Source organism: Dermacentor albipictus, chromosome 2 (genome assembly GCF_038994185.2).
Source record: "Dermacentor albipictus isolate Rhodes 1998 colony chromosome 2, USDA_Dalb.pri_finalv2, whole genome shotgun sequence".
In the NCBI taxonomy this organism is placed as follows: Eukaryota; Metazoa; Arthropoda; class Arachnida; order Ixodida; family Ixodidae; genus Dermacentor; species Dermacentor albipictus.
The window spans coordinates 205,910,989-205,930,781 of record NC_091822.1 but is presented as its reverse complement, the minus strand read 5'-3'; the positions used below and the strand labels follow the sequence as shown (position 1 = coordinate 205,930,781).

The 19,793-nt window shown below is 49.5% G+C and overlaps 1 protein-coding gene across 4 annotated transcripts in view; it reads right to left on the bottom strand.

Annotated features, from left to right (window-relative positions):
• The window catches only part of LOC135903397 (RNA-binding protein Musashi homolog Rbp6-like), a 1,054,134-nt gene that overhangs the window by 33,551 nt on the left and 1,000,790 nt on the right, over positions 1-19,793 (bottom strand). For 2 of the 4 annotated variants that reach the window (XM_070534623.1, XM_070534624.1), the window contains one exon: positions 14,127-14,236. The exons of the other annotated variants lie outside the window; for them this stretch is intronic. In XM_070534623.1, coding sequence (XP_070390724.1) covers positions 14,127-14,236 — 110 coding nt within the window. The remainder of the gene's footprint in view (positions 1-14,126; positions 14,237-19,793) is intronic. 4 annotated transcript variants of the gene reach the window in all.

The window sequence follows — 19,793 nt, the reverse complement described above, 5'->3', positions numbered from 1 at the left end:
ACTGAATAACCAGAGCTTTGATTTACCAAATTATATTACTACACACACATAGCGCTGAAACAGTCTGCACAATGTGAGCAATGCACCAAGGAATAAAAGATTATTTGTGATGTGCGGATTTCAAAGTAGATGTGAATGCACACCCAATTCACCAGCGTGCGTGTTTTCTCCTGAAACAATTTCACGTTTGGCACAGAGGCTGAGCCACAGCGGCCTCTTGACAGCAAATTTCTGTGCTCTCACAGTGCTAACAGGGGTACCATTCATTGGCTAATGAATGTCTCCTCACTTTTCGTGCGGCCCTGTCTTCCGCCATATGAGTCTTCATTTCATTGTCATGTACATCTTAAAGCAGCTACTAATTAAGAAAGACAAACACAAGACCACTAACTACATCAACCCTTTCACACCATGAGAGGTCACTGAACTCACTGCTAAGCTAAGTCACTTGATAATATCGATTTGCTTTCAAATAAAATACAGGTATGGTCAGCTGTTTATGTTATGCTATGCAGTTGTCGTTTTCCTAAATTATGGTTGTGCATCAGCTAGCTAGGTTGTTACTGCATAAATACATAAACAACATGCAGCGCATGCCCAATTAACTCAAATAACCTGAGTAGAGCTTACAATAATTCATGTATCATGTGCATCCTGTGTGAGGTTATTTTTTATATGTAGAGCAATCAAAATAGAGCACGCACGTATGATGCTAACAGTATCAAACAGTCTCATATCGATCATCCTTGTATGCTGCCATGGGTGAGATAGGGAGCGTGCCCGTCATGGTGCTGCTTAATTTTGTGCACTTTGGTAATGTTTTGCAAATTGTTGAAATGTTAAATTAGGTATGTCTAAGTAGTAAGGTGGCAACAGATTGGCCACCCAGTCTGGTAAGAAAGAATGCAATTGTTTGATTTCACTTAAAATAAGTTATCTTATCAGCAATATAAATTATTTGCTTTCAAATACATACTCCCCTTAGAAACATCTCATGAGTATATATCTGCATAACGTCACCGCTATACATACATATTGCTTTGATGCCAGTCATAATGAATTGTACACTCACTGCTTAACCTTCAATTCTTTGCTGCATGAAGTTAACCACTTATGCACAACCTTTCTGCACACAGTGAGAGCTTCATTCATCGCTGAGCACATAATTTAAGGTTATATTCTGTTTGGAAAGTTTACAAGCCGCAAGCATTAAATTTCTAATATGCATGTTTCATGCCTCATCTTTGGTCGCTTTATATATGTAAAAAATGGACTCGGCATTTCATGTATCCAAGTGCTTTAAGCACTCTTAAAATTGGCCGAGTGAACAAAAAAAAGCATGAGCAAGCAAATGCATGCATATCAGCAAGCTGTATTCGGGGCCTCACACGCGTGCTCAGTGGTTAAGTGTTGTGCTTTGGCGACCTACGCACCTGTATTCCGCGACAGATGTCCTTGCGTTCCGTAGTCTTGCAAGCTGTCACTAGCACTACAGGAACAGCGCCATCGCGTCGAACACGGCGATGTCGGGCGAATCGCTTCCGGCGACACTATAACTTTCGCGTGACGTAGAACTCAGCACCTTGGATAATTCGATAGGTTTTGCTCAACTAGCCAAAACAGCGTGTACTGAAAGTAATCATCCGAGCATATGTCGCATGTTTCGACATGATGAGATTGCACAACATCTGTAAAAGGTGGCGCAGATAAGATGACTGTGCAGTGTTTCGAAGAAGGATGACGGTGGCAATGCAACACATGCAGCTACAGAACAGAATGTGGGAGCCTAGAGTCGTATTGTCACCGTGACGCAGAAACTTGAATCACATCTGCAAAAATATGCCAGCGTCGTCTGCTGCAGCGCCCCCTCTACGTAAAGGAGGTGATGTCTGCTGTCAAAGGTAGTTGCCAACCTTGAACGCCTTTGCTCAGCCGAACGGTTGCCAGCTGTCAACAGGCCGCGTCACCCAATAGGAGTGTGCGTGCGATCCGCTGGTGCGGATTGAGCGTGCACCGAGTTTTGCGACACCATCCGGCTTTTGGGTGTCCGCGCGCCGGCGGACGAGGGCGGAGCGTGAAGGCCAGAGTACGCGAGTGCTTCAGGTCTTGAGGCCAGCTTCAAATGAGTGAGGAGCCGTGAGGAGATTAAAACTGTCTCCGACGCGATCCTCTTGCTCTCGAAGCCGCCGTCCTCCGGGCCTGGTGTTGCTCCGGCGCTGGCCTCACTCCGAAAGGAACCTCGGATTCTGCTGCAGCGACGCTGGGATGGCTTGAGAGCCACAATCCGAGCAGCGCAGTGGGAAATGGAAGCATGGTTCAGCATAAATGTCCTACGTAGGCATCTTTCATGGAAGAGCCCAACTCTCTCTTCCCTAGTAAGTCGAAGTGATGGAAGCTTAGTCGATTCACCAGATGGAGGTCTTGCACTGGCGAGGCAGTTTTACATGACCTTGTATGCAACCTGTTGCCTCTCCAGCTGTCTTTCTATTTGTTTCACCAGCTGATCCGCCGGAAGTCTGTGACTCAGCCTTAGTCGAGGACGAGCTTTTTTCGGCTTTGAAGTCTATGAAGCATAGTCGCAGTCCAGGATCCGATGGACTGACAGTCGAATTTTATGTGAAGTTTTGGGCACTGCTAGGGAAGCCGTTCACATCACTGGGGTACTCAGTGAAGGGACTTCGTCAGTGTCTAAACGAGAGGGGCTTATCACTCTCCCCTGTACGGATGAGTCGAGAAGCTCTTATCTAAGAGCATGGCGTCCAATCACACTTCTGAACTGCGATTAGAAGCTCATAGCAAAGTATCTGTGTATGCGACTCACCCCAGTACTCAACACTGTTCTGGGTCCATTGAATTAAATTATGGGGCTTTACGTGCCAAAACCACTTTCTGATTATGAGGCACGCCGTAGTGGGGGACTCCGGAAATTTCTACCACCTGGGGTTCTTTAACGTGCACCTAAATTTAAGTACACGGGTGTTTTCGCATTTCGCCCCCATCGAAATGCGGCCGCGATGGCCGGGATTCGATCCCGCGGCCTCATGATCAGCAGCCCAACACCCTAGCCACTGAGCAACCACGGCGGGTTTTGGGTCCATACCAGGCATGTTGTGTCCAAGGACGCTCCACTCAGATTCACGGTCTAGCAGTGAGAGTGTTCTCTTGTGGGCAAATGCCAGGAAACTTCCCGGTATTCTGTGCTCCTTGGACCAGGAGAAGATATTCGATATCATTAGCCATAGGTTCCTGTTCCGTGTTTTGGAAGAGGCTAGCTTTAGTCTGGGTTTTCGGCAGATGGCCCAAGCTTTGTATTCTCGACCAACTTTTACTGTTCTCATACAGGATCGCGTCTCGGAGGCGTTCATTGTGGGGCGTGGTGTACGGCAGGGGGACCCTCTCTCGCTTGCCCTCTATTTATTTATTGATTTATTTATTTATTTATTTATTTATTTATTTCGTGTAGCCTCAGGGCCATTGGCATTGGAGAGGGGAGTGGTTACAGGCATACAAAACAAGAAAAAATAGGAAATGTGATACAAGGAAGAGAAGTATTGCAATAAAAGTTAACAAGTGTGTCTACTTATACAATGTTAGCTAAGGCGTTCTTGAAAAGCTGGTAATCTTTGATGGTGGCTGTCAGTGCGGGAAGGTGATTCCACTCTACTGCTGTAAGAGGTATAAATGACTGGAAGAAAGCGTTAGTTCTACAAAATGGGACACCGACCTTGTAGGCATGATCTAATCGAGATGATAGGTGACGTGGGGGAGGGATTAATTCGCTACGCAGGTGTGGATGATGAAACATCTTATGGAACAGACAGATACGAAACGCTTTGCGACGTGAGGCTAGGGATGGTAAATTAAGGCTTGATTTCATTGAAGATATGCTAGCGGTCCTGTTATAGTTGGAAAGAATGAAGCGAACCGAGTTATTTTGGACCATTTCTAGTGAATGTATTAGGTTTTCATGATGAGGGTCCCAGATGGATGCGGCGTACTCTAGTTTCGGACGTATTAACGTTTTGTACAACAGCAGTTTGAGGGATGAGGGCGCTTTAGAAAAGTTGCGGCGGATGTAACCAAGCATACGATTAGCATTGTTAATTATGTATGTGATACGTGCAGACCAAGTGAGAATGGAAGTGATGTGTACACCAAGGTACTTGTATGAGCCTACCGATTCTCAGAGGACATGATCTAAGGAATACGTGGGGATACTGTTGCAAGTTCTTGATACACGAAGAGATTTACATTTTGTGATGTTAAGTTCCATTAGCCATGTTTTACACCACAATGAAATAGCGTTCAGGTCAGTCTGAAGAGCGGTTACATCGTCACTGCTTGTTATTTCTCTGAAGATTACGCAGTCATCCGCAAATAAATGGATATGAGAGGAAACAGTAGAAGGCAAGTCGTTGATGTAGATTAGAAAAAGAAGAGGCCCGAGGACGGAGCCTTGTGGGACGCCGGAATGGACAGGGTTTGAGTGAGAGTTAAGATTATTATCTGACACGTATTGTGAACGGATTTTAAGGAAACACTCAATCCAAGCAAGAAGTTTGGGGTCAATGTTCATGAGCTGTAGTTTGTGAAGTAGCAGTTTGTGAGACACTTTATCGAAAGCTTTGGAGTAGTCTAGGAAAATGCAATCCGCCATTGAACGAGTATCACGAATTAGGTGTAGCTTATGTATGAAGGAAGCCAGCTGCGTTTCACAAGAATATGTTTTCCGAAAGCCATGCTGTGAACTTGAAAAAAATGAATTTGACTCAAGAAAGTTAGCAAGCTGTGAATATAGAATATGTTCTAATATTTTGCATGGGATACTGGTTAGTGAAATAGGCCGATAATTGAGAGGAGAATGCTTGTCACCTGATTTATAAAGTGGAATCACCTTACCGACTTTCCAATCAATGGGCAGGTATCCTGTGTCAAGCGACTGTTGAAAAAGTTTTGCTAGTAAAATCGATGAATAAACAACAGTGCTGTGCAAAAATTTCACGGAAATTAGGTCATGGCCAGGAGCAGAGGAGAGACGCAACGATTTAATCACGGTTTCGATGCCACAGGGTTCAATTGTAATTGGAAACATAGCCTGGTAATCATAACAACGTGCAGTGGGTGGGGAAACATTACAGGTTACAGAAAAGTTTTGGATAAATGTTTGATTGAGGACGGATGCGATATGGTCACCGGGTATGGCATTCCCAGAGTTGTCTACAAGAGTTATGGTGTCATCATCTTTTTGATTAATAACGCGCCAGAATTTCTTGGTATCATTTGTTAACATGGACGGCAGCGTGTGACATAAAAAATTGTTTCTGGCGTCTCTTAGCGCTGACATATATTCGCTTGAAGCCAATCGGTAGGCACTCCAACGAGCTTCACTCGAGGAAAACTTTGCTGACATGTACAATCGACTCTTTTTATTTGATAACCGTCTTATATGAACATTATACCAGGGAGCGTCTGACTTGCTAGTTACGATGCGAATGGGAATGTACTTGTTGGTTAGGTAAGTAACTTTTTCTGCGAAGATTGCCCAGTTAGTTTCTACTGTACGGCTGTCGAAATCCTGGAGGAAAACATCAAGGAATGAACATAATTCTCTATTAATGGCGTCAAAGTCTGCTTTGTTGTAATTACGGATGGTTACAGTCCTTTTGGTATGTTTAGGTTGTGCGAGGTTTAAGTGAAAAAAGAGTAAAGAGTGGTCGCTCATTCCTGGAACGTGAGTGATGTTGGAAACTAGGTCGGGGTGTGAAGCGAGAACAAGGTCAAGGGTATTAGCAGCAGAGTCTGTGGTTCTAGTGCTCGCTTGAACCGCTTGTGCTCGCTTTTGAACAGCTTCTGCAGTGGTTGTCCTGTAACAGTAGAATTGGCAGGTTTCTACTCCCACCAAGTTCCCCTCAGGTAGCACTCCTTGCATACGCGGATGATTTGTCTATTGTCGTCCCGTAAGAGGCATCTGTTTGTACCATCTTGGATATCATGGACAGTTACTGCGAAGCAAGTGGTGCAAGTTTGAACAGGTCGAAAAGTGCAGCCATGTACTTGAATTCCGCTCCGTCCAGTCCGCAGCCCGTTCATGGTATCCCCGTGAAAACGCGCTTGCGCATTTAGGCTTCGAATTCGAACCAGACAGTCTGTCTCCTGAAAACTGGCAGCAGGCTCAGGAGAAGCTTGAAACCAGGATTCAGGAATTCAGCGAGTTGTCATGACCATTGACGGCTCGTGCGAAAATTCTTCGCTCACTTCTATTTTCTTTCCTTACGTATGTGTCTCCTACTCACCCACGCCAGGGCCCGTCTCGACGTCCAGACCGGCCGTGCCAGCACCCTCTAGAGAACTCAAGGCCTTTACGGCTATACCCTCTCTCGTTGAGCTATGTCACGCAAAATAGGCCAACATAGAAATTCCGTGCAGCGTGCTACGAAGCTACGAGCGGCGCACCTGTGTTGAAAATGAGACGCGGGAAACCGAGTGGGCGACGACGGCGATAACAATTCGATTAGTTCAATCAACCCTGCCGCTGTTTGGATAGCTTCGTGGTTAGAAAAGTCCTGGCATGCTGCGACATGCTTCCGAGCGCACTTTTTTTCTGGACGTGAACCGTGCATGTAGTCTTTGGGCTTGTGCTGCGATTGCGGTTGTGTGTCCGGCAAGCCTTCATTGCCGCGGAATGTGGATTACGCTCATGCCAGGATATGCCTAATAAGTGCTGCGTGCCCAATTGCTGGAGAAATTACAAATGGGGGCCCAAAAATCATGCATCATGTTTCTGCAAGATCAATGACAGAATATTGGGTGCCAATGCTAAGGCAAAGAAGAGAAAAGCTGGAATTCTGTGGAATAAGGAAGCTGTTTCTTTGTAAATAGTTGCACTAATGTTTTGTAACTCCATTGCTAAACTCATTTGAGATGTCGTAAATATGTGGTACTGTATGTGGCACTGTATGCAATAATGCTTCGAAAGCAAAATTATTCGTTTAGAGCCTAATAAACGCATGTGTCCCGAATGCGAAGAAGGGCACACCAGTGAAGTTGTGATGAGATATGTGTTATAGGAACTTTTGTGGTCGCATGAACAGCAAACTCTTTGACCCCGACGATAAATCAAGCCAAAGAAGCTGCTCTGAAGAAGAGGGCATGCACGGTGACTTTTCAATATAAGCCATGCTCCCTCTCATCATTTACCCGAAATTATTTCTCAATCGCAAGGCTGAACCATTTCATTTTTGATGTACGGCCTTTTTAATAATGCAGCGCGTAAAAAGTTTTGCATAAATGAAACAATCTAGGGTCACTCTCTGTTCTCTGCAGGCCATCAGCTCAACTATGCCTAAAAAACAATAACTGCGATCTGGTTAACCTTGCCTATAAAGGTGCGATCCCTTCGTTCAACCCGTATTCCCAAGCACGCCGCCGGCCTCTTCTCCGTGACGTCACTCGTCGAGCGCTCAGGCTTGTCTAGGTGGTGTTGGCCGTGCCCGGGCCAAGCTTATCTTGGATAGGGTCGTCTTTCGTTTTCTCTGGAAAGGGACAACTGGTTGTGTAGCTCGGCAGGTGCTTAAGTTGCCCAAAGATAAGGGAGGACTCGGAATTCCCGACCTGGGAATCGTGGTTACTGCACTACACATCAGGTGAACCCAGGTCGCTCTTAACTCGGATACGCTCCTGACTCGAAGTACTTCCTTTTTTATTAGCACCCGACTCCGCTTGTCCTTGCGGAGCACATTTTCCCACTGTGTGCCTCACTCGGTTTCCCCGTCCACCGTCTATGCGGCGGCTGCCCATTCTCTGGTATGCATCCGCAAGGTTCACCCCGGCATCAACGTACTTTCAACTCCAATCCAAGAACTAGTCGGTATCCTCACCCCAGATCTCCCACCGCATTGCCAAAGGTACGATCTGTCCGCCCACAGGCCAAACTGGAAGCTCATTACGGCCAGTTTCCTCGACGCTTGGCGAGCTACGTTAATGTAACGCCTAGCGCGAGGGTGCCTACCGTTGAGTTACAGGCCCTTCACAGCCATCCCGGCTCATCAAGTGTGCCCTTTTTGTAGCGGTCGTGAGGATTCGGTTCATATCTTTACGCAGTGTTTACTTCCTGCAGCTCTTCTTCAAAGGATTGCTAGTCTTTTTAAGCTCCCAGGTGTTCCATATCACAATGTTTGATTTTTGCACCCTTTGCCTAATCAGGCGATCAATCAGTTCGTGATTGTTCTTGTGTAGTGCTCATATCAAGTTTGGTTGGCACGCTGTGAGGCCCGGGGGACGGGCGCCGGGCCTTCACGAAGTGCTTGCGAAAGCAAGGAAGGAGGTCTGGTTCCATCTCACCCGGGAATGGCATTACTTTGGCGACAAGAAGTTGCTCGAAGTGTGAGCTCGTCATGCCGTGATTTTTTATAAGTCAGGTGGAAAGCTATACATTAAGTTATGATGCATGCTCCTAAGCTCGCTCGACCTTTATCCGGTTATCCGGTTATCCGCAGTTCTCTGAAGTGCGCCACCGGCCCGGTTGGATCGAAACACGTGCAGCGGGCTGAAATAGCTGCAGGCCGATCCTAACAGCTCCTCCATGGCCCCGAAAATCTCGCCTGGCCAGTGCTGGCAACCGCTAGGCAGGAAGAGAATGGCTGGCGAGCAAGACGATGGCTTTGCTCTCTGCAACCCCCGCGCACTTAGAATGCCTTCAACCATCTCACAACAACTGGCACAGAAGAGTCGATCCCGGCAACACAATATCACTTAGCGTGCAAACGCCCGGAATCAGCTGTTAACCCACCAGGCTTCCTATCAAAATTTCAATGCAAGTCCCTCAACAGGAAAACCCAAATTATGCCCCAAAATTTTGTGCCACCAAAGCGAGCGTTCACGTTCCCCCTGAGTTTAGCCAGATCTGACTGTCGCGCTGCACAAGAGTAAATGTTTAGGCAGAATCAAACTGAAGGCTCTTAACCACCAATACCTGAACATAACTTAAGCAGCCTACGTTCACGAGCAGCTTGTTCTTATCCTATCGCAGTGACGTACTTATCTCATGTACGGTACGGTTTCCACTGAACCGTCTGGCCAGCTCCACAGCAACGTAATCACAATCGCGCTAGCTTTGTGGTCTCTATCTGAACGCGTACTTGCGTCGTACGTAATCATTTCATCACGTTTACTCACGTGTCTTTCTCTAGTCCAATCAGGACACGTAACTTAAACGAACAACTACCTTGCATGACTCACGCACACCGCAGAACCCTTAAAAAATGTGTCTGCTAATAACTCGTTCCACGCACGCTCACTAAAGTCAGAATACGGCTGCCCTCAACATACACGAGCAACCCAGTCATAAACATTCTGCTTCCCTCCGTCCACACAGGACACGCGCTAATGGAACTAAGAACGCTTCTCAGTGCAAATCACGCACTCACTGAAAACCTACGCGGTTAACCTTAGAAAATAAAAAACACATAAAAAATGAAGGTTAACTAATACACACGCGCGTTACGATAGGCCTCTCAACGATAACCTTGACCTTCAGGTTACTCACGCACGCACACACAAAAAAGCCTATCTACTCTTTCATTAGCACTCGCGAAACTAAATCTCAACTCTACAAGGATCTTTCAAATATGAGAGCTTCTCGAACAAAACACAAAGCTCATACCTTACATATTGAAATAAATTCTAGTCTCAAATGGCGAAGTTTTCAAATGCTAAAAAAAACACATGTGATGAAGAAGAAGAGCACAAGGACGAGGCCAGTCAGATCGTCTGTTCCGTGCTTGCAGTGGAACCAGTGGGCCAGCCGGATCGCCAGTGCTTAGCGCGAGCGTGAGCCGTTCGGCCAACCAGCTGTTCCTGCTCTGCGTGACCTTCCTTCTCGATTACGAACAGACGCTACCAACTGAATTGTTCAAACACTCCATTACAATTGGTGGAGGTGCAGGGTATTCAAGAACATCTACACCCTGGAACTCCGGTCTCGGACTCTACCTCCCGTCATGCCTGCCTCACCCCAGCCGACGTCGCCGCCACCCTCCGTGGCCTGCTCTGGCGCTGTCCCGTAACGCCATCCAGCGGTTTTCAGCGGTGCGTATGAGCAGGACGTCAATGACTGGTTGTCTACATACGAACAGGTGAGCTTGCACAATCGATGGGACGAAACCGCCAAGTTAAATGCCGTCATCTTCTACCTTGCGCGAGTGGCTCACCTGTGGTTTAAAAATCAAGAAGCCGACTTTCAGTCCTGGTCCGTGTTCAAGGCCAGTTTCGCTGAAGTTTTCGGTCGCCCCGCCGTCCACAAGTTGCGCGCCGAGCAGCGGTTACGAGAGCGAGCGCAACAACCCGATGAAACATTCACCTGTTACAAAGAAGAGGTTCTCGACCTGTGCAAACGTGTGGATGCTTCTATGTCCGAAAATGAGAAATTGAAGCACATTTTGAAGGGCATCGCCGATGACATTTGTCAAATGTTGATCGCCAAGAGTCCGTGCACCGTAGCAGAGCTCATAAACTTGTGCTCTTCTTCATTACAAATCTGTGCGCTTCCCACTTCTGCTCCGCCATCACCTGACTTATTCACACCTTTCATTGCCTATGAAAGGTGTGAATTCATTGTCACCCATTTCACTGTCACCCATGAAGCCATCCTTAGCACGTTAGAAGCCGTCGGACTTGGTGGTAAGATGTATATGTGGGTGTGCAACTACTTACAGAGGAGATCATTCTACATGCACACAGAAAATGGCCCGACGTCCGAGCATTACGGTAGCCGAGGAGTCCCTGAAGGAGGAGTGCTTAGCACGACTCTTTTCAATCTCACCCTCAGTGGATTAGTTTACAACCTGCCAAGCACCGTACGACTTTCCATCTATGCGGACGACATCTGCATTTTGGGCATCAGGTGTGACACGACTTCAGCTTCGTGCTCGGCTTCAGAAGGCAGCCACAAAGACATCTTGCTACCTTCGTCAACAAGGACTTGCACTTTCATGCGGAAAGTGCGCAATGGTGGTATTCACGAGGAAGCCAATGTCTGGTTACGGCGTATCTATTAACGGACAACTTATACCATACAGCAGAAGTCACAGGTTCTTGGGAGTCGTAATTGACAGAGACCTGTCTTGGACTCCGCACGTCAATTACGTGAAAAAGCGGCTGACTGCTATCTGTCACCTGTTCAGGTTCCTTGCAGGAAAAAGTTGGGGAGCATCTATACACGCTATGTTACAGCTGTACATGGCGTTGTTCGTTGGATTCCTGCGATACAGCCTGCCTGCAATATCCAACACCTGTACGACTAACCTGCGTACGATTCAGAGTATTCAAGCCCAAGGCCTTAAGATATGTCTTGGCTTACCACGCAGTGCATCAACGGCTGAAACCATTGCCCTAGCGCAGGATTACCCGATCACGACGCACATTGCCGTTGAGACAATGCGTATGCATCTCAGGCATTATGCTAGGACCCCTTTCCACCACTTGGCGAGCCTCACTGCTGCAAGGCCCTGCTCTACATTTAGCGGTATTGTCAGTGCACATCGTGCGTCGTTTACCTCAGGGTACACACCTGCGGCCAAGCCAGCGCTTCCTCCGTGGTGTTTGAGCCGTCCAGAAGTTGAGATAATGATTCCAGGACTACAGAAGAAGACAGATCTACCGGGCCCTGCTCTAAAACAGCTGAGCTTACTTCTTCTGCATGAAAAGTAGAGCAACCACGTGCACATCTATACCGACGGATCGACTACGTCGTGCAGTTTTCGTGGTGCCGTGGTTATACCAACGCGAGGAATGACACTGCGGTTCAAGACATCGCATGTCACGACCTCAACGGCGGCAGAACTAACGGCCCTGCGTCGAGCACTGGAATTCATTGATTCGGAAAGACCCAGAAAATGGGCTGTGTTCTGTGATTCAAAACCGGCATTACAGTGCACGCAGTCAGTTCTCCGACACGGATGTCATGACCAATTGACATACGAAGTCGTGAAACTCCACCATGACGTCCAACAAAAAGGCCACGAAGTCGTTTTTCAGTGGGTACCTGGCCACTGTGGAATCAGTGGCAATGATTCCGCCGATAACGCTGCTCGCACAGCTTATCAAGAAGAGCACAGCGTTCCGATTCCGCTTTCGAGGACTGACGCTGCAAGGCAGCTTCGACACCTGCACGTAGCCTCACAGTGACCGAGTGGAACTCGCAAAACCTACGCCTAACACGACTGCATCGACTAAACCCCTCCCTGCAGCTCCGACCTCCACCCGGACTTCCTCGACGTGAAGCTACGCTTCTCTGTCGCCTTTGGTTAGGAGTGGCCTTCACAAAGGCATACTCTACATTAATTGGAGTGACTGACAGTGCAGCATGCGAGGTCTGTGGCACCGAAGAAAACATCGACCACCTGCTGTGCCACTGTCCAAGATATGCCCTAGAGAGACAAGAACTTGCCAAAGCTTTCCAAAAACTGGACAATCGGCCGCTTTCTGTGCAGGTGCTGCTGGAACACCGCCCCCATCGCCCGTCGGCCCATAAAGCGGTGAAGGCACTTTTGTGCTTCTTAAGGACGACGGGTTTGTGCGACCACCTGTGACTATTAAGGCAACTTCTGTAAAACCACACGCGTCAGCGAACTTGCCGCAATTTCCTTCTTTCCTTCCCTCCTCTCTCTCCCTGTGATTTTTGCTTTCCCCTTTCCCATTCCCCCAGTGTAGGGTAGCCAACCGGACGTTCTTCTGGTTAACCTCCCTGCCTTCTTCTTTTCTCTTTCCTCCTCCCTCATTGCCTATGACCTTACTTCCGAGCAGCGGTCACAGCTTCTTCACCTGCTTGCCCAGTTCCGTTTTTCTTTTGATGTCGCTCAGCCTACTCTGGGTCGCACGTCAACCGTCAGCCACCACATCGACACTGGCTCCAACACGCCATTGCGGCAGCGCCCGTACCGCGTATCCACCAAGGAACGTCAGGTGATCAGTGAGCACGTGGACGACATGCTTCAGCGCGGCGTCATTCGACCTTCCAATAGCCCGTGGGCATCACCGGTGGTTCTCGTCACAAAAAAAAAGATGGCTCTATTCGGTTCTGCGTCGATTATTGCCGTCTTAATAAGATAACGCGAAAAGACGTCTACCCTCTACAATGCATTGACGACGCTCTGGACAGCTTGCAAGGCGCTCAATTCTTCTCTTCATTGGATTTACGCTCGGGCTACTGGCAGGTCCCGATGTCAGCAGTTGATCGCCCTAAAACTGCTTTCATTACGCCTGATGGTTTATACGAATTTAATGTGATGCCATTTGGCCTATGCAATGCGCCTGCTACGTTTGAACGAATGATGGACAATATCTTGCGCGGTCTCAAATGGAGCACGTGTTTGCACTACCTCGACGACATCGTTGTGTTCGCCCCTGATTTCAGCGCGCATCTTCTTCGCCTTAGGCAAGTGTTGACGTGCTTGACCAACGCAGGCCTGTAACTGAACCTGAAAAAGTGCCAGTTCGCCGTGCGCAAGCTCATGATTCTAGGTCACGTCGTATCACAAGACGGCATTTGCCCCGACCCATTAAAACTTCGCGCTGTGATAGAGTTTCCGAAAGCTCAGGCACTCAAAGAACTCCGCGCCTTCATCGGCCTCTTTTCTTACTTCAGACGCTTTGTTCGCAATTTTGCCTCAATTATATCACCTTTGACACAACTCTTCAGTGGCGCCAACGACCTAGCCTCCTGGTCTCCTGCTTGCGACACCGCGTTCGTGACCTTACGCCATCTCCTGACGTCTCCGCCTATACTGCGACACTACGACCCCACCGCCCCAATTGAATTGCATAGCGATGCCAGTGGTATTGGCCTTGGCGCTGTCCTTGCGCAGCGCAAGCCTGGCTACTCCGAGTACGTCGTTGCTTACGCCAGTCGTGCGCTGACCAAGGCGGAAAGCAATTACAGCGTCACAGAAAAGGAGTGCATGGCCATCGTTTCGGCACTTGGGAAGTTTCGCCCTTATTTATATGGCAGGCCCTTCCATGTCGTTACTGACCATCACGCCCTTTGTTGGTTGTCCTCTTTAAAAGACCCGTCTGGACGCCTTGCCCGCTGTGCTCTGCGCATTCAAGAATACGATATACACGTCATCTACCGCTCAGGTCGCAAGCACACTGACGCCGACGCTCTGTCCCGCTCTCCGCTGCCAGCCGACACGGCCTCCCTCTCCACCGTTGAGGCGGTATCCTCGGTCGACATCGCCACCTGCACATCAGAACAGCGCAAAGATCCTTGGGTGGCCTCTCTTCTGGATCTCCTTTCTGGCTCGCCTGCATCTGCCATCTCCCGCTCCCTGCGTCGCAAGGCTGCCCACTTTGCTGTCCGGGATAACCTCTTGTATCGACGCAACTACCAGCCCGATGGTCGCAAGTGGCTCTTGGTTATCCCTAAGACTTTGCGTTCCGACATGTGCGCGTTTTTCCATACTGACCCACAATGTTCACACGCAGGCATTTTGAAGACGTATGACCGCCTGCGGCAACGTTACTACTGGCGAGGAATGTTTACTTTTGTCGAAAAGTTTGTCCGCTCGTGCCCGCAATGCCAACGCCGCAAATCTCCGCCTCATCCAGCCCACGGTTTATTACAGCCGCTTCCGTGCCCTGCTCGTGCCTACGACCGTGTGGGAATTGACCTGTACGGGCCGCTACCGCTAACACCCGCTGGCAAACGATGGATTATTGTCGCAGTTGATCACCTTACACGCTATGCTGAAACCGCTGCTCTACCTGCAGCGACCGCCAGTGACGTTGCATCCTTTCTGCTCCATCGTTTCATTCTTCGTTATGGCCCACCTCGGGAGCTGCTGAGTGATAGAGGCCGTGTGTTTTTGCCGCAAGTGATTGAAGCACTGCTTGCTCAATGCCGCGCATAGTTCACCGGACCACCACGGCGTACCATCCTCAAACTAACGGGCTTACGGAGCGTTTCAATCGCACCGTAGGTGATATGCTCGCCATGTACGTTTCATCGGAGCATACAAACTCGGACATCATCCTCCCATTTGTCAGGTACGCATATAGTACGGCTACACAAAGTACCACAGGATTTTCTTCATACTTTCTCCCAACTCGTCCAAACTGCCACGCTTTCTTCTCTACGGTCGCGATCCTTCCCATACTATCGATACGGTTTTGCCTTCTACACCAGACGCGTCAGACTGTGCTCCCGTTTCAGCCGTCACCCGATACGCCGAGGAATGCCGTCAATTAGCCCGAAAGTTCACCTCCGCCGATCAACAACGACAAAAAGCCAATCGTGATGGCGACGCTACGAATCCGAACTTCGCTCCCGGCACACTTGTCTTGCTGTCCGTGCCTGCTACCACGCCTGGACTTTCGACAAAACTTCTTTCGCAGTATGATGGACCATACCGCATCGTTGAACGCACCTCTCCGGTCAACTATGTCATAGAGCCGCTTACACCGACATCCGACAAGCGCAGCCATGGACGTGATGTTGTTCACGTTCACCGCCTGAAACAATTCTATGACCCGCTCGTCTCCACGTCGTAAATCGCCAGGATGACTCCGCTTTTGCACCGGGGGCAGTTGTAATGAAGAAGAAGAGCACAAGAACAAGGCGAGCCAGGTCGTCTTTTCCATGCCTGCTGTGCAACCAGTGGGCCAACCGGATCGCCAGTGCTTGGCACGAGTGTGAGCCGTTCAGGCAACCAGCTGTTCCTGCTCTGCGTGACCTTCCTTCTCGATTACGAAGAGACGCTACCAACTGAACTGTTCAAACACTCCATTACACACACCGCGTTCCACTTCTACGGAAGCTCTCATGGCCTTCCGTTCCAAATGTTTACGTCTGACTCATACTTTTGAGTCGTACTCGATATGGTCGCGGTTCAAAAGCTATTGTGCCTACCCAGGAACAACAAAAGGGCTGACTCACTATCAGCTTCTCCAAGACGTTACAGTCTCCCGCCAATTTGCGTCCCGGCTCCCCTCTTTCCTCACAAACTCGAGTGACCGCGTCGCGATTCCCTACCACCTGGTTTCGTCTTGCCACCTTGCGCTCCCTCGCCCTACACGCTGAGCTTCGAAAAGAACGATGGAACGACGAGGAATTTAACTGCCCCGTACCCTTTGTCCGCGTCCGTGCAGAACATGATTCTCGGTCTCTCTTTGACCGGTGGCTCGAACGTGCTTGATGCGAACACGTCGTCAACGACGACCGCACCTTTCTTCTCCTCGCGCCCTGCCCTTTTGGGTCTCTCGCCGTCTTTGCCTGCGCTACATTAGTCACCGTCTTTCGGACTTTATCGCGCTTATTTTTACGGCGCTTTCTCTTTGAAGTCTCTTTCATGCCGTCCTCTGGTGCCTCGTGCTAGCCGGTACACATTTCGTCGGCCCGGATCGGTCTCTTACCCGCACAGTCTGAATGATTTTTAACTAAATCATCGCTCTCGTGGCTACCTAGACTGGCGGAGAGCTGCACCGATCCCTGGATAATGCAGTGGTCTTCCCTTGAGCTACAGAGCTCGCAATCTTGCGAACTACTCTCAACTGCATCGTCCAGCTCGCACTTCACTTCGGCACGCAGATCTGACTCGACATGGGTGCTCGCGCCCGTCGGGTCAGCAGTACTCTGTACTTTGCAAGCAACCTCGTTAACTTTACATGTGACGCACACACGCGGTGACTGTGTCAATTTGTTCGCAGCTGGCCTAGCTGTCTCTACAGTCCTCTGTTGGCACAGCACCTCGTCGCTTTCACTATGGCCTTGAACGGCCTCTGCTGCCGCCAAGGCATCGTTAACTGCTAGCACTTCGAGTTCACTTATGAACGTGCTGCTAATCTCGCAGGTGCTACTTTCCTCGGCTTTCGACTGAAATCTGCTGTCTACTTCATCCCACTTTCGCTGCGTCCAGCCTACAGATTCCTCCAGCCGCTGTTGACTTAGTTCGATTGCCTGCACTAAACCTTGAATCTCATTGTTCAATGCAGCAACGTATTGCCTCGTAACTTCTGTTAGGCCTTCTTCCTCCGAAACCCTTTTCAGTTTCTGCCTAGCTTCTTCCTGTTTTTGCCTAAATTCATCCTGTTCTTGCCTAATTGCTTCCTGTTCCCCTTTCTTACTTAGAATTCGTTTGCCCATTTGTTCTATGAATTTCAAATCATTCTCACTTACGAGCATTGTCTTACGAATTTCTGTTTCCATCAAGTCCTCCTCTACGTCTACCTCGATCTCCTCACACAACCACAACAGGTCAGCTCTCGTCAAACACATTAGGACCATGGTCGCTACTTTAAGCTTTGGCTCGGCTGTCACACAATACTTTCTGCGATACCCACGCAAATCAGAATACAAGTAAAAGATCCAAGCGAAGCAAATCCAAAAACACAGAAAAATTGAAGCCTGGTAAATCTTACAGCGAAAACCAAACGCTTACCCACTGAAGCAGCACCATATCACCATTCCTTCTCCGCCGTACCCAGTCCCCGCCGTACCCAGCAAGAGGTGGTCAATCCTAAGTCGCCTCCAACTTGATCAGGATACCGGTCGGTCACCATGTGCCAACGTCCGTCAACTGCCGTTGCTGTCTTCCGAGTCGTAGGCCGATTTACGAGCCGTAGGCTGATTTCACCGCTGCCAACCAGATGTAAGATTCGTCGGACGATCTCGCCTCTGCCACCATTTGTTAGAGTTGTCGGACGATCTACGAGCTGTAGGCCGATCTCACCGCTGCCATTCAGATGTAAGATTTGGCAGTCGTAGCTGTAGGAAGCAGCTTGACTCTTCGTCGGGACTTAGGAGAGCAGGATTTATTTACATGTTATTTACAGTTGAACATGAGATACATCGACATTCTAGCGTGACTCCCAAATGGAGCCCGCAAGACGAGCATACAGCAAACAGCTTACGAGTACACAGCTCACGAGTACATTTCGAGCACGACAACGAGCACATCCTAGCAGCCGGCAATCGCTGCTTATAAGCACTCTGCTCGACGTCATTAGTTCGACGTCATTGAAGATGACCCGCCCTTTTGGAGGAGGAGGGCTCACATACACGTGCCGCACACACACACAGGTGTAACGGTCCGGAGCCGACGTCAGGGGGGCTTTGTAGAACTCTGAGCCGTCCAGGTAGCGCGTCCGGGTAGCAAATTGTCTTGCGTCTTGGTCGGCGCGTGGGAAGGAGCCTTCGTCGGCGTTCCCGCGGCAGCTCCCCCACTCATAGCAGAACAGGGCGGCGTTGTGTTGTGCACAAAGTCTGCTTCGTCGAACTCGGAGCCGTCCCGGGTGGCGCACCCGGGTAGCACATTGTCTGGTGTCTCGAAAAGTGCATGGGGAGGTTCCGCCAATGACCTCTTCTCGAGAACTCCCCTGAGCTGACCCCTCGCTACGTGACTGCCGGTTATCCGCAGTTCTCTGAAGTGCGCCACCGTCCCGGTTGGATAGGAACACGTGCAGCGGGCTGAAATAGCTACAGGCCGATCCTAACACCGTGCGATCGTTTAATTATTTAGGAGTCCATCTGACAACTAATATTTCGTGGAGCGTCCACATTGACAGCTTTTTGAGTAACACGCACTAAAGTATCTGTTTCCAAGGGTCGCTATGGGGGTTTGTTGGTGAATCACCAGGAACACTTTTGATACAGCGCGAAACGTAACACGGACAGAAAAAGACAACACACAACGTTACTAGCAAGAACAATGTTTATTCTCGAAATCAGACCGCTTATATTGCCGCAGAGCGCTCTCCACGTGCCACTTACGAGCACTCTCGTGATGTACCTTTCCACCTGCCTCATCGCTAAAGGCATTACTCATAACACCGCCATTCGAAAAGCGCCAGCAACACCTCGCGCATGACGATACAGCGCGTTTTGCTGTGCACGCCCACACGGCAGCGCCCGAGTCCACCGTTGTTAGATACGGGACCTTTTCCTGAGCCTCCTTCGAGTTCACCAGACCACATCGAATCACGTCACAGGTAATTAAGGATCGCAGAAGCACATGTATCACATTCCCGAGGCGCGGCACGTGCAAACAAGTTGGCGTCCCCCACTTCGTGCGCCGTATCTGGAGCTATTCACTGCTTGACTCTTCCCGAAAGTGTAGCGGGAGTCTGGCACTGTTCCAGGTAACGTGGGTCCCGAGCAAAGCTGCTTTGCGGCTCTGACAGGTCGCTCGAGAACAAAGCGCCTGCCCCCGCTGTGCGCTTGCAAGCCGCGAGGCAAGACGGCTGTAATGCACGCTGAAGCCCTGGCAGCAATCCCCCCATCTACCTTTGTGACGGCAGTTGCAGACCGGGAAGGCAGTACCGCGGACAAGTAATCCCTCGGACAATTGGAGCCCAAGGAGCAACCATCTGCGCCGGGTGTGACTTACATTCGCACGGGCGCCTACCATTGGCCGAAAATGACGACACCTGAGCGGGCTCACCGATTGGCCAAAAATGACGTGACTTCGAGACATCGAAGTGGTTAAAAGCCAGAGACCGGTAGCAGCAAGGGAGCATTCCTTCATTCATCTCTTTCGAACTTCTTGCCACGGGCCGCAGCGTGCGAGTTGCTGCCGGCCCGTAATGACTTTATGACTGTTAATTTCTTTGTACTCTCACTGTAAATAATGTAAATAAACCGCCAGTTTTCATCTCAAAGTCCTCCTCAACCTCGGCCAACTCCCGCACTCAATGGCAAGGTCCAACATCTGGGAGAGAGCATTTGGGATTGTCCTCCAGATCCAACAACTGGTGGCAGCGCTAGGGATGAACCTTCGTCCAAAGATCCAACACCGTCCAAC